Source organism: Charadrius vociferus, unplaced genomic scaffold (genome assembly GCF_000708025.1).
Source record: "Charadrius vociferus isolate BGI_N301 unplaced genomic scaffold, ASM70802v2 scaffold38, whole genome shotgun sequence".
Classification (NCBI taxonomy): domain Eukaryota; kingdom Metazoa; phylum Chordata; class Aves; order Charadriiformes; family Charadriidae; genus Charadrius; species Charadrius vociferus.
This window is the reverse complement of record NW_009650176.1, coordinates 3,647,597-3,667,869: the sequence shown is the minus strand read 5'-3', so window position 1 is coordinate 3,667,869 and position 20,273 is coordinate 3,647,597. Positions and strand designations below refer to the sequence as shown.

At 42.9% G+C, this 20,273-nt stretch overlaps 1 protein-coding gene across 2 annotated transcripts in view; it reads right to left on the bottom strand.

Annotated features, from left to right (window-relative positions):
- The window catches only part of ADAM12 (ADAM metallopeptidase domain 12), a 190,780-nt gene extending 170,675 nt beyond the window's left edge, over positions 1-20,105 (bottom strand). For both annotated transcript variants that reach the window (XM_009892720.1, XM_009892721.1), the window contains exons 1-2: positions 19,988-20,105; positions 3,252-3,385 (exon numbers count right to left, since the gene is read on the bottom strand). In XM_009892720.1, the coding sequence (XP_009891022.1) occupies positions 3,252-3,385; positions 19,988-20,105 (252 nt within the window). The remainder of the gene's footprint in view (positions 1-3,251; positions 3,386-19,987) is intronic.
- Between the last annotated feature and the right edge of the window lie 168 nt (positions 20,106-20,273).

Genomic DNA, 20,273 nt, shown 5'->3' with positions numbered 1-20,273 from the left:
TTTTTCCTGCACTGGAATAATATAAAAATGAAACAATTTTTGTTCAAACTTTAGAAAAATTTAAGAAAAATAGAACCCAACCCTCTTGGGTTTAAACCAAGCCCTGGGGAAAAAAAAAATCAACACAGAATGCAAAGTGATGAACACATGGAAAAGAGAAGTGGAAGGAGAACTGGAGCTGTAGCGTATAATGACCTATCAACACGTTCTATAATGCACACAAAATTTCAGCGAAGGCGGAAATCACATCTGCACCGAATATGGGCAGCTATTGTTTGAAAGCACAGAGCCTGGGGGCACAACACTTCAGGGTCCCGATTTCCCTGTCACACACCCACAAATACAGTTACTCATCAGTAGTCCTGACTAGCAACAACTGGATACTCAAAATAGTAGCCACTAATTTTAGCAGCGTGTTCAGGATTATCAACTGAATATTATATCCAGCTAATAAAAGAATGTAACCGGGCACCATTAAAAAATTCCAACTGAAAATAATCTCAATTTTCTGAGTTAAACAAAAGATGTCAGGAGAAATGTTAACAACCACTAACTAGATGAACAGCATCGTACTGTTGCAAAAACATACATGCGTTTCCATACTAACTTCTCTTAAGTATACATATTTTATTTTTAAAATATTCTTCACTATATAAAGTGTTTGCATGGGCATATGTATCTTTTTAAAGATGCGAGAAAGAAGCAATACATTTCTGCAATAATACTACCACAATGAGATCCTGGTCTTGGTCTCTTACAGCTTTGACTTGGGGTGGGGAGGGCAGGGAGAAGATTGATCTGCCCAGTAAATGGTATGTTGTCTCCAGAAATGAAACACTATATTTATACTTAGGAAAACCCAAATTCTTTAAATATAATTTGATTGCATGTCTGATTTTAAAATTGGATTTTTCCTACCGTTACTTTGAACAGTCATTCTTAGGAAGTACCTAAATCACTAGATGTCTTTGAAAAAGTACACCCTGAAAAAGTACACCCTATTAAAGTAAAACCAGGACATAGCTAAGTAGCTTTTTTAGTTTTTTCTTCTTAGCAAATGTAATTTTATTGCTACTGGTGAGCAGGTCTATGTGTTTTTGCGATGAGACAGTACAACCAGTTTCAGGTTTTTTGCCTCTGCTCCGCAGAGTGTACTGCATAGATGGCCCTCAACGAGAACGTCATTAGCTTCATAATAATTCCTGACAGATTCGAATGAGATATTCCAACAGATATTGCAGTGACTCCTGGGGTAAATAAAAGGACAGTTTTATCTTCAAGATGGGAAAGAGAATACGCTTCACTAAACGACTAGTGTGGTTTCTCAGGGACTAATTGTTAAGCAGGAGTATTTATGGTCAAAAGATTGGAGAATGGGGCCATCATCGTGAGGCAATTATCTATACACAAATAACTTTAATACTTTGGCATTTTTATAACCACTACATTATTTATTTTACTATATATTCTATTGCAATACCATTCCCCTGATTACAAGTACGCACTACTTCATAGGTTTTTTTACTTTGTATAAAATTAAAATAAAACAGAGGAACACTTTGAAATGAGTTGAAGAACAATAGGTCCTATTTAACCATCAAATACAACAGTATTTAACTTTTGTGCTTTTGATCAATATTTATGTGACAAGCTATTCGTTACTCTTCTCTACCAGTTTAATGCTGTTGTTCTTCCCATAGCCTGATCTGCACTTTTGTGTATTTAATTTATAACAGTTTCCATGGAAAAGAAGTATTCAAAGAAAAAAAAAGTGCTGATGCAGCACGTGGATCTTTCTACCAAACCACAAATCTCTTCTAATGTTCATCTTAAACTGAAAGCAATTCTGGGAAACAAATTAATGATATAAATCACATTATCATTACTCACATAAAGATACTCTTGTAACTCTTTCAGAAAGCTACAGTGAGTAGCTAAGAGAACTCTATATGGAGAATGCCTGTTTCTAATTAAATGATCTAAAAATAGAGTTGCGCATACATCTAGGACCAAGCCATCTGTGTTATCTCTCTAAGATAAGCCATTATACACCCACAACGATATCCCTTTCATCACTGCAAATACTCAAAACTAGAACTGGCCCTTCTTTCCCATTTAGGAAGGGAAAAAGAAAAAGGAAGCAAAACTTTAATCCAGACAAGATTTTTTGAAAGTCACATCCCTTGTTTTGAAATCTCTTCTCACACCTACCTCTGTCAATCAGCATGAGTCAAAACCGTCTCCTGCAAACGGTGGCAGTAGTCAAGCAGGCTTTCTCCATGAAACACTTACCCAATGCAGCAAAGAAAGCTGTTTCCAATGGGCTGTCTGGGCTGTTCGCACTGTTTGTGTGTGATGTTTTTTGCTTGGATTTTTTTTTTTTTAAACTATTTAAAAATGTCACTTTTTTCTCCTCATTCAGACAATTTAAAGAACAATATAAAAAGTAAGCTGGACCAAAACTGGACCTGAGTTTAAAAGGTTGGGTAAGAGATATTCCCATGACATCTTTGGTGATAATAAACACCACCAACAACCTGTCTTCATACTTCAAGCAGCAGACCGAGGAGACAGAAAACAGCCCTTTTCTCCTGAAAACAGCTACCCATATTATCAGCCAATGTCTGAGGGATAAAAAGGAGGAAACCTTATCAGGGCCTGTCAAGAGGGGGAAACCATCCCTGCTTAGTCAGAGCCGCTGATAGATTATCCCCTTGTTAGGCAAAGGGAAAGCAGAGCATGAAGGCAGACTTGTCCCCGGCTCCCCCGCAGTACATTTGGGGGCCGTCTCCCCCCGAGGGGCTCCAGGTAACGTCCCAGGCTGCAGGCAAGGGAGCAACGCTGTTTACACCTTTCCTTAAAGTTCTTGCTTTCGAACTGTATCTAATCAAACAAAGGCGTGTGTTGTATTTGCTCCTCCCTCGGTTTTGGGGCCGGTTTGCTGTTGTATGATACAATCTCAAGCAATGTATATTAAATTCTTTAAAAAAAAAAAAAAAAAAATCACTTTAAGCTTCCATTTCTGCCATCAGCAATAAGAATGCCACTTTACAATAAAAAATTATTAATTTTGACCAAGGACCTCATCCATTTTCTTAGATTAGGTAATAATTTTAGACAGCAGACTCTCTACAAAAATATAAAAAATACTCTTATAACTGGTATGATAAAGTAAGCGCATTTACTTTCCCCTAAAGCATTCCAATTGTTATACACCTTAGAATAAAATAATAGGCAAAATGAAGACTAACCTTTGAATAAATGCCATTTACTGGTCTCCACTGTTCTCCATTCAAAAGGAAGGGAATTGTTATCTCATAATCTTTTGACTGGTCCTTTGGAGTCTGCTGTCTCGAGGACTCCAATTTGCTGTCCACATTCTCACCTAGGGACAGGGAGAAGAACTTCAGGTTAGTCAGGAACCACATCTGACAACACAAACCTTGTTATTTAAGGGTCCTGGCAGCATATTTCAAAAGGAAATAATTCAGGAAAAGAATTAAACATTAAAACATTGTGGGGGTCATACTGTCAGTGTCAAAACCTACACAAATTTCTCAGAGCTGGGGTTCTGGGAGAGAAGTGTTGCGGTGATTTTCACCTTTGATTAGATGGTGCATTTCTGTAGCAGCAGAATATAAAGACTGCATATAAGGGGTAGACATACCAGAATACAAAGATAAGGGATGCAAGGCTTGAATAAAAAAATGTGGAGAGGTATTGGCACCAACTAGCTAAGGTGCTACATCAATACTCATACTAGAGTTTGGAAATTTTTTTCCATTGAAGATGATAGCAGGGGGGGAGGCAAGTAGGCGGATGTCTTTTCAGTGTCATCATTAAGAGGGTAAGCAAGCTGCAGGGATTTAGAGGAGGTAAGATTTTATCAGAACTGTTTTTCCATCATTAAAGTAAGAAATTAGCATTGATCATTCCTCCCCAATCCTTCATCTCCCCATCCCTCTTCCCAGACACAGTCGCACTGGATCAGGTCCAAAACAGCGGGGTGAACAAACCCTGCGGTTGCACAACACAGGCTCCCTAAGGGCAGACAGCGACCCCAGATTTTCCCTTCTTTCCCTCCCGTTTCTGTGGAGGGGTCAGCTTTGCAAGTTGGAGTCACAGCGTAGGTGTAACAACCCGGTTTGGGGTTCCCGAAAGCTCCAGGTTTATCATGCACAGCAGATTGACCAGGTTGAATCCTCGGTATCTTATTATCCCCCCAAAATGCTTCCTAATGCACCATCTTACTCCGCTAAACATGGAAATGTGTGGTTGTATTCTGTTTTAACAAGTCTGAACTGTGCACAACAAAAGACTGAATATTTACTTAGCAGCCTCAGCATTTCTTTATGAGCATGCAAAGAGGTCACAAAGTACCGAGAACCCTGTAACATCAAGGATGCACGTTCTCATTAGTGGGGGGAAAAAAAAGAAAAAGACTCGAAGAGAATATAAACTCTCACTGAAATAATGCCCTACTCCTACACAGTCAGATGACTTCGATTCATGCTACAATGTCAAAAAGCTATTTGCATGCAACATTTATCAAGTGTTTTTCCTCTCACTAAACATACTAATGGTATTGTGCCTGTCAAAGCAGAGTCCTAAAAAGCAGTATCCTAATACAAGAGCTGCAAACATTATTGAGAATAAATCTTAAAGAGAAGATAGGGGTGGCTTCCAGGTGCCACGGGACAGTCAAAACGCTGGCAGAGTTTGCCACACTCTTGACCTACCACCACATTGAGCCCTCTGGTGCACTTGGACCCCACGAGGACGAGACCTGAGTCTTCACAGGTGCTCTGGAAATGTGCCCATCCTCCATTAAGATGGAGAAAGGCCGATGTTACCTGTCTTCCTCCTTCCCCCCATCGCCTTTGTGCTAGGAGGTGCAGAGGGAAGGTGATGGGGCAGCGTTTTAGCAGCTCAACCACAGCTCAGGGCTGAACCAGGTTATGGGGGGCAGAGGAGAGCTGTTGGGTCAGACCTGCCCACATAGCCCAGTGCTCAGTACTGCCATCCCAGCAACCTGACCTGCCCTCTCTGGTCACCTAAGACTCTCTGAGGGCCAAGATCTATGTTTCGGGCAGAATGACCCCAGTGCAGCCACTGTTAGAATTAGCTTAAAAACATCTACGCAGTCATTAAGGTTAAGCTGAAGTGAGAGGAACAGAAGTTCAGTATTTTCCAGCATGCTTTTAAAAATACGATGCTTTCCCTAAAACATGAAAAAAAAAAAAAAAAGTCTAAGATAGAAAGATAAAGTATACTGGGGAGAGGAAAGTTGCTTGTTATATGGGGTGTTCTTACCCCACCCTCAGCAGAGCCAAAGCCCAAGTGACAGTGGTCCGGGAATGTCAGCCTCTGGAAGGGGTGCTCCAAACCCTGTGCAAGACCAGGATCACCCCTGTGGAGGCATATGAGATGCCATCTCATCTGCCTAGGAGGGTCTAAACTGAACCTTACAGCTCTTTATTCTGATTATCAGGCACTGAGGTCCCTGCACAGAACAGAAATTTATGAAGCATATCTCAGAGAAATGAGAAAAGTTTGGCTCTAGCCCTGATTTTTTTCTTTTTTCTTGGCTCACTAGAGCAGTCTCAACTATATGAATTAAATGACTCAGGCCCTTCTATTATTTTGTAGGATTTGCACTCTGAAAGTTTCATGAAATCTAAATTTTAAGAAACCCTATGAGCATACTTTTCCTCCCACGGATGCATTGTCTACATTGCTTCCACACAGTCTTATACCACGGAGCTGCAGCTAGATATCAGGAAGCATCAAAGTCTTTCTGGTACTCCTACATGTGCAAGTTGCCTTTGTTATTAATTCTGCAAAGCATTATCATCACAACATTACCCAAAAGAGAAGAAAACGGAGAAGGGGAGGGATCAGCATTTGTGCACAGATGTGTTATTCCCTCATTACATCGCGTGGCCCAGAAAGCTCAACCGCTACAAAAATATCACGGGAAAGGGGAACAATATCTACACAAAGTGCGGTTCAATTTTGCCACTCCTATTCTATGATGACAAAGTGATGCTTGTGCTGCATAGCAAAGTAAGGTTACAATGAGCAAATTTAATCTTACACACATGCTTATTTATCTGCACACTGAAAATGCATATTGTGCAGACGCGTTGATAGTCTGGAGACAGACATCAAGACAGGTTTATAGGCAGCAGTTATATCTTTATTGGAAAAGATAATTTATTTAGGGGAAACAAAACAGACAAGCTTTAGAGTTTGCAAACTTCTGAAGCCGTAGCATTTATAAAACACAAGATCAATTTCTGTCTAGTTGCTTTCCTTCAGCCAAATATTTTGCTGCTTATCTGCATGTTTTTATTTAAATTATTGGGTGTGATAAAAATCACAGCTTCCTGCAGAAGGCGGAGAAAGCCCTGCAGCCCACTCACGGGGCCTCAATCTGAAGAGTACTTGGGCACAGGCTTAATGTTACGCGCTCGCTTAACTCCCAACTCTCCTCCGTGTGATACATGCACATTACAGTTTCTTTTGTAAATCAAATAACAATGTTTTTCTGATTGAAGGTCATTATATTTACATACTGAAAGACTAAAAAATAAACTGTATAACTGATAGGTAAGCTTTAGAGCTGTCTTTAAATATAAAAGTAGGGGGATGATAAAAAGGTAGATCCTTTAAATAGGATTCTGCAGCCTGATTGCAAAGCTCCAAAGAACACATTGCAGAAAACAATGGGGTCACAGCCAACAAAGAATGACCCACACGCATCTGTCTGAGATGGGAAAGATGGCAGCATCTAAAGGGCTATTGAGCCCGACCAAACAACGGGATGCAGACAGAAAAGATATGGTAGAGCAAGACTCAAAGCAGGAGGGAAAGAAACCCACAAAAAAACATAAGAGAGCCTGTCCAAAATAATGTAGGCATCGAAATTGAAGGGTGCAGGAAACTTTGAAAAAATGGGACAAGCAGATGTGTGGCCCCAGAGCAGTGGTGTGGGCTTCTGAATAGCTACGCAGGTGGGACGGCTGGTGGCAACCTCGGAGAGCCTTTGGCGCACATGGCCCTCGCCTCGAAGTTGGAAACACCAAAGAATTCATCCCAGTGAAGGATACTTCACCCAGGCTCTTGCACAATGGCTGAACAAAACACAGTCCCAGTTTTCTGGTGGTGTTCTCAGGCCAACCATCTCCAGCATAAGCACAGCCCTTCCAAAGAGCATCCGAGGAGCACCAGGAGAGGAGTGCGGTGGGACAGGACTGGAGATCTGTGCTAACGAAGGGTTTCCATCACCTTGATCACACCCCGTGAGCTCCCAGTGCTGCAGTTCCTCATGCGCTCAGACACGCTGGTATTTCCTCTCTGCCACTCTTCATCTCCTTTACCCATTTTCATTAGGATTTCTTTGAAGCTGGAACCATTAGAGTTGTTTGCGTTACATTAATAATGAGGCCTCTTCTCTACAGGGACTCTTGGTATTACAGCAATATAAATAGTGTAATAATTGAAATCAGAGAATTTAAATTTCGGTAACGTGTCATGAGAGGGGAAGAAAATAGGGCCATCTGTATTACCAGGAACTTTTATTAGACCCAGGTTTCCTATCTTTTGTGTCACATGCACCTACTTACTCACCTACTTATTTTCCATTTCAGTGAAATTCTGTCCAGTTCTTCCTGATGCAAGCTCGTCTCCCACTTTTTCACATGAAAACTCACAGTTGTGTCTATCTGTTTTCTATTTTCAGCCTGCGCTGAAGGTAACGCTTTTGATCCACAAGCAGCCCACAAGCTGATGTAGCACCCTTTATTCTTTTTTTTTTTCCCCAGTAATATAAAAGATACTTTGTACAAATAGTGAGACAAGTAGATGTTATCTGTCAGTGACTTTTGTGCGGCTTAAATATTTTTCATCTGCCATGTACTTCTACAACTTTTCTTCTTTGCACTGTATCATACAAAGAGTTGTTGGCAAAGAAGTTAAGAGTAGTTTTCATCTTTTTGCTTTGTATTTCAGCTCCTCCGGCCTCTGTGTAAAATAAACTCCAAGCATGCGACGTGACATCTTTGTTTAATGGCCGCTGCCTCCTGAAGAAGCCCAGACACACTTCAGTTTTGCATTTACTTAAAATTAATAAGCTTTTAGTCAGGCAGTGCAATTTATTTGTCCTTATGATAAACAAAAAGGTGAATGCTCTCGATACTGAGCGGGTGAGGATAAAGTGGGCTGAAAGCGAAGGAAAAAAATAAAATTCCCTCCAACCGCATACCCCTGCCATCCTGCTCATGCTGGTTCTGCTCCCCGCTCCCCTGGCACGGCACAGGAGAGAGGAGACAGACCTGGGGTGGTTTATAAAAACCATCCATCTATTAACGCACAGATTTACAATAAAGCCAACGTACAACACTGTGCTTCCTTCCCGCTGGGGATGCATGTGTTCTGGAAGTCCCATCCGCACATCTTGTCCCATACACGTTAACATGACCCCGTCAGGGTCCCAAGGCGCCCAAGGGCTCTTACAGCCCCGGCGCCCCGCTGCAGCCCAGCCCGGGGCTGTCGGCCCCAGTCCCAGCGATGCTGCGGGATGCCCATCCCCAGCCCATCTCCAGCCCATCCCCAGCCCAGCCCACAGCCCTCTCCCCGACACACTGTGCCCAGACACCCTTCACCTCACCCACTGCAGTTACTGCTGAGTTATGGAAATAACAGGAGCGGCGGGTAGGCTAAAAAAAAAAAAGGCTAAATTAAATTAGATTATTTTATTCTGGTGTTACCTTTCACATTACAAATGGGCTTGGCATTGTAAGTCACAGCCTGTCTACTTTTTCCTCTGCAACAAAACACTAAAGCACCGGAATAATCTCAGGATAGAAAAGAATAATAGAACAGAGTAATCTTTCCGCAAAGTGAAAACGGCTACCAGCACTGCTCTGTATCACAAAGTGTGGAGAACAGAAAGAACATACTTTATCTGTTTCCCTCCTCGCTTTCTCCAGCTTCCTCAGCTTAGTTCACAGTCAGTGGGATCCATGATTTGGATGGGTCATTTCTGGCTATGGAGGAAGGGCTGTATATATGTGGCTGCCTCCTGCCCTTACTGGACCATTAGCAATTAGTTTTGTGGCAGGGTACTGAGGCACCCCGACAGGCTCTGCCACCAGCTGGCTTCCCCGATAGCCCCGGACACCTTGGGCCTGCTCTGTGCCACCAGCCTTGGCGAGATGGGCAGGAACCCCACCAGAGCCACCACTGCCGGCAGGGACACCCATCAGACAGGAAAGAGCTTTATCCCCCCCCCCATCAGTTGCTTGTCTCTCATATCTTATTTAGGATGACTCTTTTATCATCCCTCAGACCCAGAATAGAACTTTTTAATCCAAAATTACCAAGCTTTTACAGCAAGAGAGGAGGACCAAGTATTTGCCCTTCAAGATGAGGGTGAACTTAGGAAATTTAAGAAGGAACTGGCTAAGTAGCAGAGAGATGCCGCCAAGTGCGTCACCAACCAAACAGGTAAAGGGAGGTTTCTACCAAGGCTCAGCAAGAAAATGTATTAGGATCAGCCTTAGTATTTCTATCAGCAACTTTTACTCAGTGTGCAGAAGTGTCCCCCTGAAATCCAGTGCTCCAAGTTAGGAGACAACATCTGCATGGAGAAAGACAGGAATATTACAAAAGAATCCAGTAACTCAGAGGCTGGAGCAAAGGGCTGAAACCAAGTGGTACAGAATGGAGGGCTGTACTCTGAGGGACTAGTAAGTTTTCTGCTGTAAGCAGTAATTTTCAGAGGCAGATGACATAAGAAGAACGCTTACATGGTATTCAGTATAACATTGATGTCTCATGAAGCAAAGACAGTACTGGAATGATGCATCAAGAGAGGTGTTTCCAGCCAATATCAGATATTGAAGTTACTCCTGAGAGTTACTGATGCAAGAACATCTGGAATAGTGCGGGCATTTCTCCTCACCTGCTCTCTCAGCAGATTAATTCAGCCTGGAGCTGGTGGATTGGAAAGGGTGATCAGGGAAGCGGAAAGAATGAATCACAAGAAGGGAACTGAAAGAATTATTTTGCATAATCTAGAAAAAACGAAGATGACAGAGCCCAAGATTGTCCTTTAGCGTTATATACCTCTTGGTATTTGCCTTGCCAGTGCTGATACATTTATAGATGGCAAGTGTATAAAGTGGCTATACATGAAGTTAGAGTGGATTGTAGTACAGAACTTCTGAGCAAAGAAGATCACAGCCAGCTCTGGTGCATTAAGGAAAAAAAAAAAAAAATTAAAAATCAACCTGCTTTAAAATGGAAATTGTTAACTTTCAGACTCAGACTATATCATGCCAAAACCAAAAAGTGTCAACTATCCAACTATCTGGCCAAGGAGGGGGGATGTGTGCTTCCAGTCCTCTATTTCACTCCACCTACCAGCAAAAGCCAAAACATTACCCAAGCTAAACATTATCCAGGTACAGATCTTGCTGAAACCACCTTCTAGAATGGTACCCATCCTGTCCGAGACAGGAGAAATAATAAATTGTCACATTAATGTAACAAAAATGCAAGTGATAATAATACCTCCTAATAAACATGAAAATGCTGCAAAATAAACCAGTACGAGATTTCCAGTGCGTAATGGTTAAAGAAAGAAAGCCCGGTTACTTGCATAGGGTCAAATAAACAATAGCTTGCCTTACAGTCAACCATCCATCCGCCTTAAATTTTATACTAACCACCAGCCGAAAACACAGCTGCCCTCTCAAAAGAAAGGACACAAATCAGAAACTCCACCAGACTGATAAAGTACTTCCCATTATCCCCCTAACAGCACTTACAACTTTTAAAAAAAGACAGCACATAACATGCCAGACTCTGCCCTCATCTGAATAAAAACACAAAAGTCTGGGCAAGATTTGACTGTGTAAAAAATAAAAATCTTATCTCTTCCAGTAAAGTTTTTATTTATTCAAAATCATAAATTATTTTTCCAACTAACTTTTGCATATCTAAGCAGTACATTGATCCTCTCTACAAAAATCCGGTAAAAGTAGACCTTTCGTGGCCTGCCTAGAAAATAATTATTTAAAAGGAAAAAAAGAAAACAAAAAAAGGCAAGCCACCTAACGAAACACAAAGTTTTACTTGTCTTCTCACTCCTCCCCCCATTCCCAAACCCCAGACCTCAAGCATTTAAGCACAAGTAACTTTTGGAAAACAACTAATTCCGTGGATCTTCTTGGGCTTGAATCTTGTCTTTTCCTTCACATTGTAAAATTACAACTCATGTACAAAATTTTTGAAACATCAAAAGTCAGCAAAAGGTCTTTGATGAGCCTGAGGATAGGCAACGGTAAGACGACTCCACACATTTCTGAATTTAATTTTCTGTTCTTTCTGCTTCTAATGAAAAAAGATCCCTTCTCCGGCTTGACAGGTCTGTCAACTTTGAACTGATCCGTGTGTGACTTTGCATCACATCCACTTGATCTTTCACACTAAGCAGCTTCCCGGGCACCCACTGCTCGGATGAGAAAGAAGAGTTGGAGATGCACTGGTTCTCTTTAACTAAACAGCATTAAAAACATGCTTTTTAATATTTTGATTTTATAATTCGAAGAACTATCTCCTGTCATCACTTGTTCTTGCATGACTTATTCCCTTCCTAAATCTAATTCTGCTGATGAAATAATCTGCCACAGGAAACAGTCCTCCCACCCCTCCCCCACGAAAGCCCATAAACTCCACGGAAAAAGTCATGTGTTCAACTTTTTAATATGGACATGGGAGTGAAAGCTTCAATTTGAAGGTAACTTGCTGTTTCTCTCCACCAAAGGCTCTGCGGTCAGTGTCACTGCACGACCAGCTGAACAAACTAATGACACATTTTCGGGCGAAAAATAGAGAGAGAGAGGAAAAAAAGAAAAATAAAATGTTCATTGTGGAACATACCCCCTAAGCAGTTGGATCATCTTAATCTTCAAGCTTCTGTAATACAACTGTTGGAAGGCTCTAAGTTTGCGCACAATAAAGTGCTTTATTCAGGGAACCATATGACTCCATCAGTCATTCAAGCACATGTTTGGCACAGATTGAAAGTGAAAAGCATAGCTAAGTCAAATATTTCAAAACTGAACTTGTCTTTCTAACACACATGGTTTATATATTGGTGTAATATCTATATAACTTTTCAGTTCTCATATACGGTAATGTCATGGCTGGAGTACAAAATGATGTCTGCTGCACTAGGCAGCATCGCGCTTCTTGGAAGTTAACACATGCCAAAAAGCCATTTACTAGAAAATTAAAAAGGGAACTATCACACTTGACAGGTCCTCAAGAAAACTGTAAAAATGGCTTTTGTTCATTCTCATTCTTGAATATCTATGTCTCAAATCAGGATGCTACCCCATTCTTCGCTAGAGAGCTGCGCTGTAACGAATCCAGGACAGCCAGTTCCTTCCTCATCGTGTGCCCGAGATAGGTCCCCTCTGTTTGCAGATGAAATATTGCTCATCATCCAGAGTTACTCCTGCTGATGCAAATGCGATTAAAGCAATCTTGGGAGAGCACAGTGTGATTAAAGCATAAGTAATGCGAGAAGGATTTGGGCTCTCATTATACAAAATACATATTGAAATGCACTCAAGGAAAGAAGCCAGTATATCTCAATATCCTCCCTGTTCTCGAGAACAAAATGTGACAAGTGGAGTTTTGAGAACAACATTTGCCATTGACTGCAGGAGGGGGAAGGGAGACTGCAGAACATTTCAAATAGTGAAAACCAAGCTTTATTACCGGGTATAGAATATATACATACACTATATTTGGGAAACAGCTGTCCAGCCTCATTTGAGATGTTATTATGTTTAACTGAGGAATTACTATTCAGGACCAGTCCAAAGACAAAGTTGTCTTTTTTTTCCTAGAAGAGAACGTTTCGAAGTATGAGAGAAATGGAGTAGCGAAGCACTGAGTCAGAGGGCATTTTGGCACACCAGGCGATGGGCATGTATCTAGACGTTCCTCCCAGGGAAGAGCTCAGCCCTTGGGGTTGACAGAAAAGGGCAAGATGTAAGTACAAGATTCAAACCCAAAGCAGCCATGAAAAGTAAGTGACATAACAGCTTAGGAGAACTTCTGTCCTCTTGCTGCAAATCCTGTTTTAAGTTTGTTTCTTTTCCAAGTCCCGATGCACACCATATAAATTGGCCCGGTCATTCTTTCTCATGAAAACAAGTAGGACAGGACTAATAATAGGTGAAAAATCACGAGGGTTGCCTTTTCCCACAGGTATTTCCAGGATGCCATAGTGAAGGATGGCCTATCTTAACTCAACATCATCCCAGCATAGGCACTACCGGGGCACACCTGCTTCTTACTAAACTGCTGCTCCTCCCCCAAAAAATCCCAGTCCAGAGATTCTCACTTTGATTATAAACTCAGCCTTGCACCCTTCAGCATCAGCGAGGCACCACCAAAAAACCCACTTATTTGAGTAGAGAATAACCTGTTCTTTACAAGCACAGACACAACTAATCCACAGAGCTGCAATGTCAAAGAAAAGAGTACTGAATATATTCACTTTTCAGCGATGAGACCACATAATTGGACCGAAATCCAGACCGGGCATTCCTTTCCAGCTCCTCCCCTCCAAACCCTCAAGAAAGGCCGCTTTCCACTGAATAAAGTTCAAAATTGGTCCCCAAAATACAATTTCCTCTCGGTTTTTTAAAAGGTACAGCACAATCCTTTCCTCCCATGGTTTACTTGCCTCCCCTACTGAGTACAAGGAATCCTTAGCATAACTGTATTGGATCCTTCCCATATACACTCATCAGTAAAAAACCCGACAGAGTGGGAGTTTGAGTTGTGCTCATCACATGCACACAAATCACTCATTCAGACGTTCTCTGGGAAATCACACTGAAAACACAGAAAATCCAGCTGAAGCAAATTTCAGGATTAATTTAGGTAAATGTACATGGGAAACCATTTGTAGTTCTTTCCCAAGCCTAGCAAACGAGCTACTGGGCTGGGCAATTAATATCCATCATGCGTTGTTGGTTGTATGGGGAATACCTGCTACTCGCATCACACAACAACAGAAAAAGAAAAATTAACTGCACCTGTACTAACATGAGCGCTCACCGAAGTCTGTCTTCCTATTTTTCGAATCATGAAAACTTAGAGGTACTTAATGTTCTTGGAGACACCTTTCCTGCTCGGGTTCGTGTGTGCCACCTAAGAACAAATGTCGCTGTAAGCACTGGATCAATCTGTAACTCCTGACTTTCACAGGCCTTCTTCAGGAGATGAGCTAGAGAAGCAATAAACATTTCTTTTTATTGTTTCCTCAGGGCAGGGAGAACACCCAGGATATCTTCCCAGGTCACCGGCACAGCTTTGCTCATCTAACCTACACATCCTCCGATCTTGCCAAGCAGATTTTAAATGAACAGCACAAACCATCAACACCAGGTTGTAGAGAGGAGCCAGATCTGTGGAGGTGAGATGATTTATCCCAACTGAGGATCAGACCCAAAACCAAGGAACATACATGACACAAAATAAATAGACAGGCTCCTCCTTTCTGAAGTGTGAAGATTTCTTCTGCAATGACCCAGCACTTTCCCCTCATCCACAAGTGTCTCTTCAGTGGGGAGAACTTTCCTCACTCAAGAGTCAACAGATGAAGAAATAAAGACTATTTTCACTTGGAATGTTTACTTCTTGATGTAAAATCTGCGCCTAAATGCAAAAGTGGTTTTTAACCTGGATACAGTTTTACGACCTCCAATTCAAAAAGCAACGTGGATCAGAAGTGGATGCTCTACCCTTCCCGAGAAGCTGCAGAGGCCACATTTTATTCTCAGCTATAGCTCTGTCACCGCAGTCCTCTCAATGGCAGGAAAAGGAATGCAATAGAAACTTAAATAATCTGGACTGAATAGTTCTCCTCATCTTCTAATTGTTGAAGTTACAGAGGATCTTCAGCAGTGGTACCATCACTGCATACAGACAGCGCTGCTGGATAAAGACATTGGTGCAGCTCAGCTCCACGCATGGTCAGGCCCATACGTTCACGTTATTAAATGCAGCCTTATGACAAACTCCAGATTTTAATTTTTTTTTTTTATACATGACTATATCAAAACAAAATCCCATAAACACTTGGGTTCAGTGAAGTTTGTATTCTAGTATTCAAAGGTATGCAGTCATACATGAGGTTTATTTCTCTTACTTTATCAGCTATTTTCAGAATACTTTATCAGCTATTTTCAGAATTAGAAAATATTAACTAGAAGCAAGAAAATAGCAAACTTTCACCATTGTAGAAGGTTTTCCCCTTAATGCATCTGACATATACTGTTAGCCTAAATTTACAGGGACTGACATGTTTCCTCTTAATAAATATCTCAGAATAAACTAGTTAAAGAGTCTTTTGTGCCAAATTCTGCATCCAGCTTTTTATGCCTTGCTGTGTATTATCCAGCATGGTTAACAGGCCATGAAACATTTCACTTCTTGCCTTATTAGATTATATATTTTGGACAAGAAAGAATGTGTTCATCGAATCAATGGTTACATCCTGTTGACCTTGTGAATGGACAACCCCCCGCCCCCAAGCTAACCAAATATTTCTCCTCTGAGCTCCAAGTCACGGAAAGCAGCAACCTCATTTATATAGGGTGTAAAAAATTAATGAAACAACATGAAGTGGTTTAACAGAGGAGTCAGCATTTCTGATTAGATGAGGTAGTTGATCAAGTCACTTTCTGAAGCATGGATGCCAACATCACACTCGACTTCAACATAGTCTCAAACTTCTATGTGATGCTAAAAAGAAATTGGTCAACATCCTGGAGCAGGCGGCTCCTAAGAAACAATACTCTTTCTCAGTCAGTGCGGTCCTTTCGATAAAGGATACAAATTTAATGCAATCGAAGCACTTTGTGTTAGTGAGGAGTAAAAGGGATTGTCCTTTTGGACTGCACTGTCCTATCAAGAATCAGCTGCAACCCTCTAACACATTTACTCAAGCCATGGATTTTTAATTTTGTTTGTCATAGATTTGCCCTGGACACTCAGCAGGGCCTACAAGAAGCATCTCCAGGTGTGATTTAGGCCTTTCATACCATAGAATTTTGGTGATGATGTGCTTTTGTCCTAGGAGTAATCTGAAAAGCTACTTGAAACGCAAGTACAACGTGCATGCAACATGAAGAGCAGAATCTGAGATCGTGTAGAGTAAAACATAAGGACTTGTAGAGGTAAAAAAGCCATCAGAAAAAGGGATTAAGTAAAAAAATCCCTCCAATGCGAATAGCGTGAAGGGCCTGGCATCCTAAGCAGGACTGGATGCCGCGTGCGATGCAGAGCTGGGGAGAGCCTGCTGGTGTAGCAGAGCCTGGCCGTAGAAACATTAACAGTATTTCAGACCTAATTGCAAACACCCTGGAAATGTCACTTCTTGCTTTCCAACCCTCACAGCACAAGCCAGGCCCAAAGCCCACCCCAGCAGCCCCCAAACATGCAGTTCAGGCTCTCAGACAGGCGGCTTGGCAGCATCCCCGGCAGAAGCCGGGCTGGACCCGCGGCGGCGCCGTCACCCCGCGCCGGCCGTATCCCACTGCCCGCCTGGCACAGGCAGCTCGCTGCTCGCCATCCGCACGCAACACCCGAGAGCAAACGGAACTGCCCACAAGGACGCGCATGAATGCTGATAAAACAAAGCCCAGCTGGACTCCTTGGACAATTTGCACTGGCGATGTGAGATATGTTAGCAGCATAGGGACCACGAGTGATAAATCTGCCAGGGTTAGGATACGCGAGGTCTGAACAAGGCTGGTGGAGGACCAAATCAGCCTTTGCGTGAATTCAGCCTTTTTTAAAACAGAATTTCATGATGAATAGCATCGGCGGCAGCTGACAACCTGGGTGAAGTAACTGATAAATACAGCCCTGATCCACTGCCGTCACTCACACGGCGTTAGAGCGGGATGAAAAGCCACCCCAAACACAGGCTGTCAATCATTAGTTCAGGGATGCTCTTTGTGGCTGCGTGGCGACCTTTCCAAAAATCTCAAGGAAAGCAAAAGATGAGAAGGCCGACAAAACACCAGTGAACAACCCGGCAGCTCCCCAGCGAGCAGGAGAGTTAACGATGCGAACATGATTTGAAGAGTGGGCATAATATCCTCAGCTGGTGTATTTTGGCATGGATCTATGGAGCCCCACGGACAGTGACAGCTCATGCCAGGCTGTCTGCAGGGGACCTGATAGGGATAATCATCAAACAAGAAGGTGATTATACACAGACCGTAAATATCTGCCACAAATGCTGGAACAGTTTGAAAGAGGAGAGTATTTGAAAGTGAGCTCTAAAACACAGAGTGTGTTGGAGATCGGTTTTAAAGCGGGAGACGAGGGAAGATTTCTTCTGCTGTAATTTATTTCCATTACAGCCAATGCAGTTGCAATCAGCAACAAAAATTAAATCTGACAGAAAGTTATTTTAATTGAAGGTAAGGAATTTTCGACTGCAATTTTAGGATTTTCATTTTTCCGCTGTTCTTCCAGCTAGCACCTAATACCCAAAGGAGATTTAAGAGTTTCCACACACACACTAATTCGGAGTTTACCTTTACACACCATCACTTCCCTTGTCTGCCCTGCAGATACAGGAAGGCCTTGACTCTGCAAAAGGTTTATACAGATGTAGACTTTAAGACATTTGACTAAATCTATAAGATTAGACCTTATCCTACAAGATATTATCCTCCACCAGGACAGCAAAGCTGATTTTCCTTTGTTGAGGCTGATCCTTCAGTTAGTTTTCCTTTTTGCCCATGAGGCCCTTTAGTCAGCAACCAAGAGCGAGCAGTACTGAAAACTGGCAAAGGCAACTGTAAAACTGGAAAGGACTAAAAAAACCTATACAAACTGGAAAGGAAACTAAAAGTGAGCTGCAAGGCTACTTTTGAGTTGCCTAGCTCATAACCTGATAAGTTCTGTTTAATATTAGACTTGTCACTAAGGCAGTCTCGCAGTATGTGTGTCTCCTGCCACCTTTCAAAACTGGTTTTCAAGACGTATCGTAACTTAAAATTCTGTCTCCATCACTAAGCATGTGTTTATGTAAAAACGATGATGTCCTGGCAGCACCTCAAATCCCTAACACCCGGCCCAGAGCAGGCGCTGAGGTAGAAGCCAGCGGAGGTAGAAGTTGCAAAGCTCCAGAACGCCCGGTGGAGACGCGTGCCAGCACAGCTAAGAGGACTTTTCGTCACCGGGCAGCTTCGCCGGGTGTAGAAGCACGCGGCTGCAACTTTCAGCACCTCTGTGACCAAGAAAGCAGCACATGCTCTGGCAAAGCTAAAGCTGCTCTCTACTTCCACAGGATAAAAAAGGAATTAAAGGGGAGGATGCTCGCTGAGCGCTCTGGCGGCGGATGCGAAAGAGCGAGTTATGGCCGTGTTGCGGAAAGAAGAGGAGGACGAGAGATGTGGCAAGGCAAACCTAAAACCCAGCTGAGCTGCGAGGGTCAGCAAGCACCGCTGCTGCTCAGGCTCCGACACCTAAAGGTGGGCACCATAAAGACGAGCAGCTAACACAAACTTTACCGAGAGCTTAGTTCATCAGCGTAAACATAACTTTAGAGCTTCAGCTTGGCTCTTAAGGGATCCCAAACCACAGGCAACAGGATTCCCACTCCAACTTACCATTCCACTCTCTCATCTGTCTGCTACGTCTAAATCACCTACAGTTTGCCCTCTTAGTTTATTGGGGGGACAACGACCTTGGGGGTATGTTTATTTCTTCATTTCTGTCATACGTGAACACTTGAAGCATCTTACCTCAAACCTTCCTGGGTGCGTAGTCAAGTTTCCCCTCTGTCCTAGCGCACCCCCGACCCACGGAGGGCCCACGGCAGCCACGGGGGGTCCCACACTCAGAGAAGGGGGATGGGCTGCCACAACCCAAACCAACCCCCCCCTCCACCCCTGCAAAGGGAAGAGCCACGGGGGAGCTGGGGACCTATTTCTCCTCATCTATCTGTGAATTGCTGCAGCCTTTAACCCCAATATGCTGATTTGGTGTAAATGTAAATGTTGACGAAGAGAAATTAAGACCCTTCGCAAAGGCAAAGCAAACCTTCAACTCCCGTTAATGAATTAACATAAATCCTCGCTGCTTGATTAAACGCAACGCCTCGCTCTGTCTACCCTAGGAGCTCGATGTGCTGGCTAACACGATAAAGCATCTTTCTAGCTTTCTCTTAGCGAGTCCAGAGCCAAAATCCCAGTGAAAGTCGCTGCGCATAAATTTGGAGACAAGCAAACATTTACAAAGTTTAAAGTTACAATGAGGAAAGGACCCGAGACAAGAGTTTGTAGTAACACGTAGGGACACACGCGCTCTTCAGCTCTGTTACATATATTTACACAAGAGGATCTCCCTTCCTCTCTCCCATAAAATATGCATTGTCAGCTGCTGCTTAATGAAGAGGACAGGGCCTGGGCCCTCCGGTGATTCCCGAATAAGCCCCACACCGACCGTACAAAGAGTCAATTCACTTTTTCTAGGCTTTTTTCCCCCCCATCTGCAACGCAGAAAGCACAGAGCCAGTACTCTCAAAACATCTCTAAAACTGAAGCCACCAACCCCTGACTTGCGTTCGCTTTGAATGAACGTAGCGGCCAGTAAACTTTTCCCCAGCGAGGAAGCTTTTGATGTCAGGATTTGGGTTGGATTTTTTGTTTTTTGGTTTTTTTTTTCTTCCAGGCAATTCTTCCCGCCTGGAAACAAGAGTCGGAACTCTGAGAATACTCTCAAATCCTGAATTCAGCCCCAAACCCTGCCGTTTGAAGGGGACCCTTAGGGGATAACTGACCCTGCAGGGCACCCCCCATCACTCGGGGGTCCTTCCCCCCCGCTTCCCGCCTCCGAATAATATATATATATATATACAGTTATATCAACTTACCTTGAGCTCTGGGTGATGCTAAAAAGAGCCAGCTGAGGCTCAGCAGCAGCATGGAAATCTGGGGGGGGGGGTGCGGAGGAGGGAAGCGCTGCTGCTCTGCATGGAGACGCTTTGACATCTTAGCCCAGACTGAGGGAGACAAACTTTCATCAGCTGGGGCTGGAGAGCAGCACCATAATATACAGTTACAGAGAGGAGCGAGCTGGGACTCAGGATGTGAGAGATTTCCTGCATGCAGTTAACTCCAAAACCCCTCCTGCTCCTGCTGATGAGCTGGGCTCTGCTT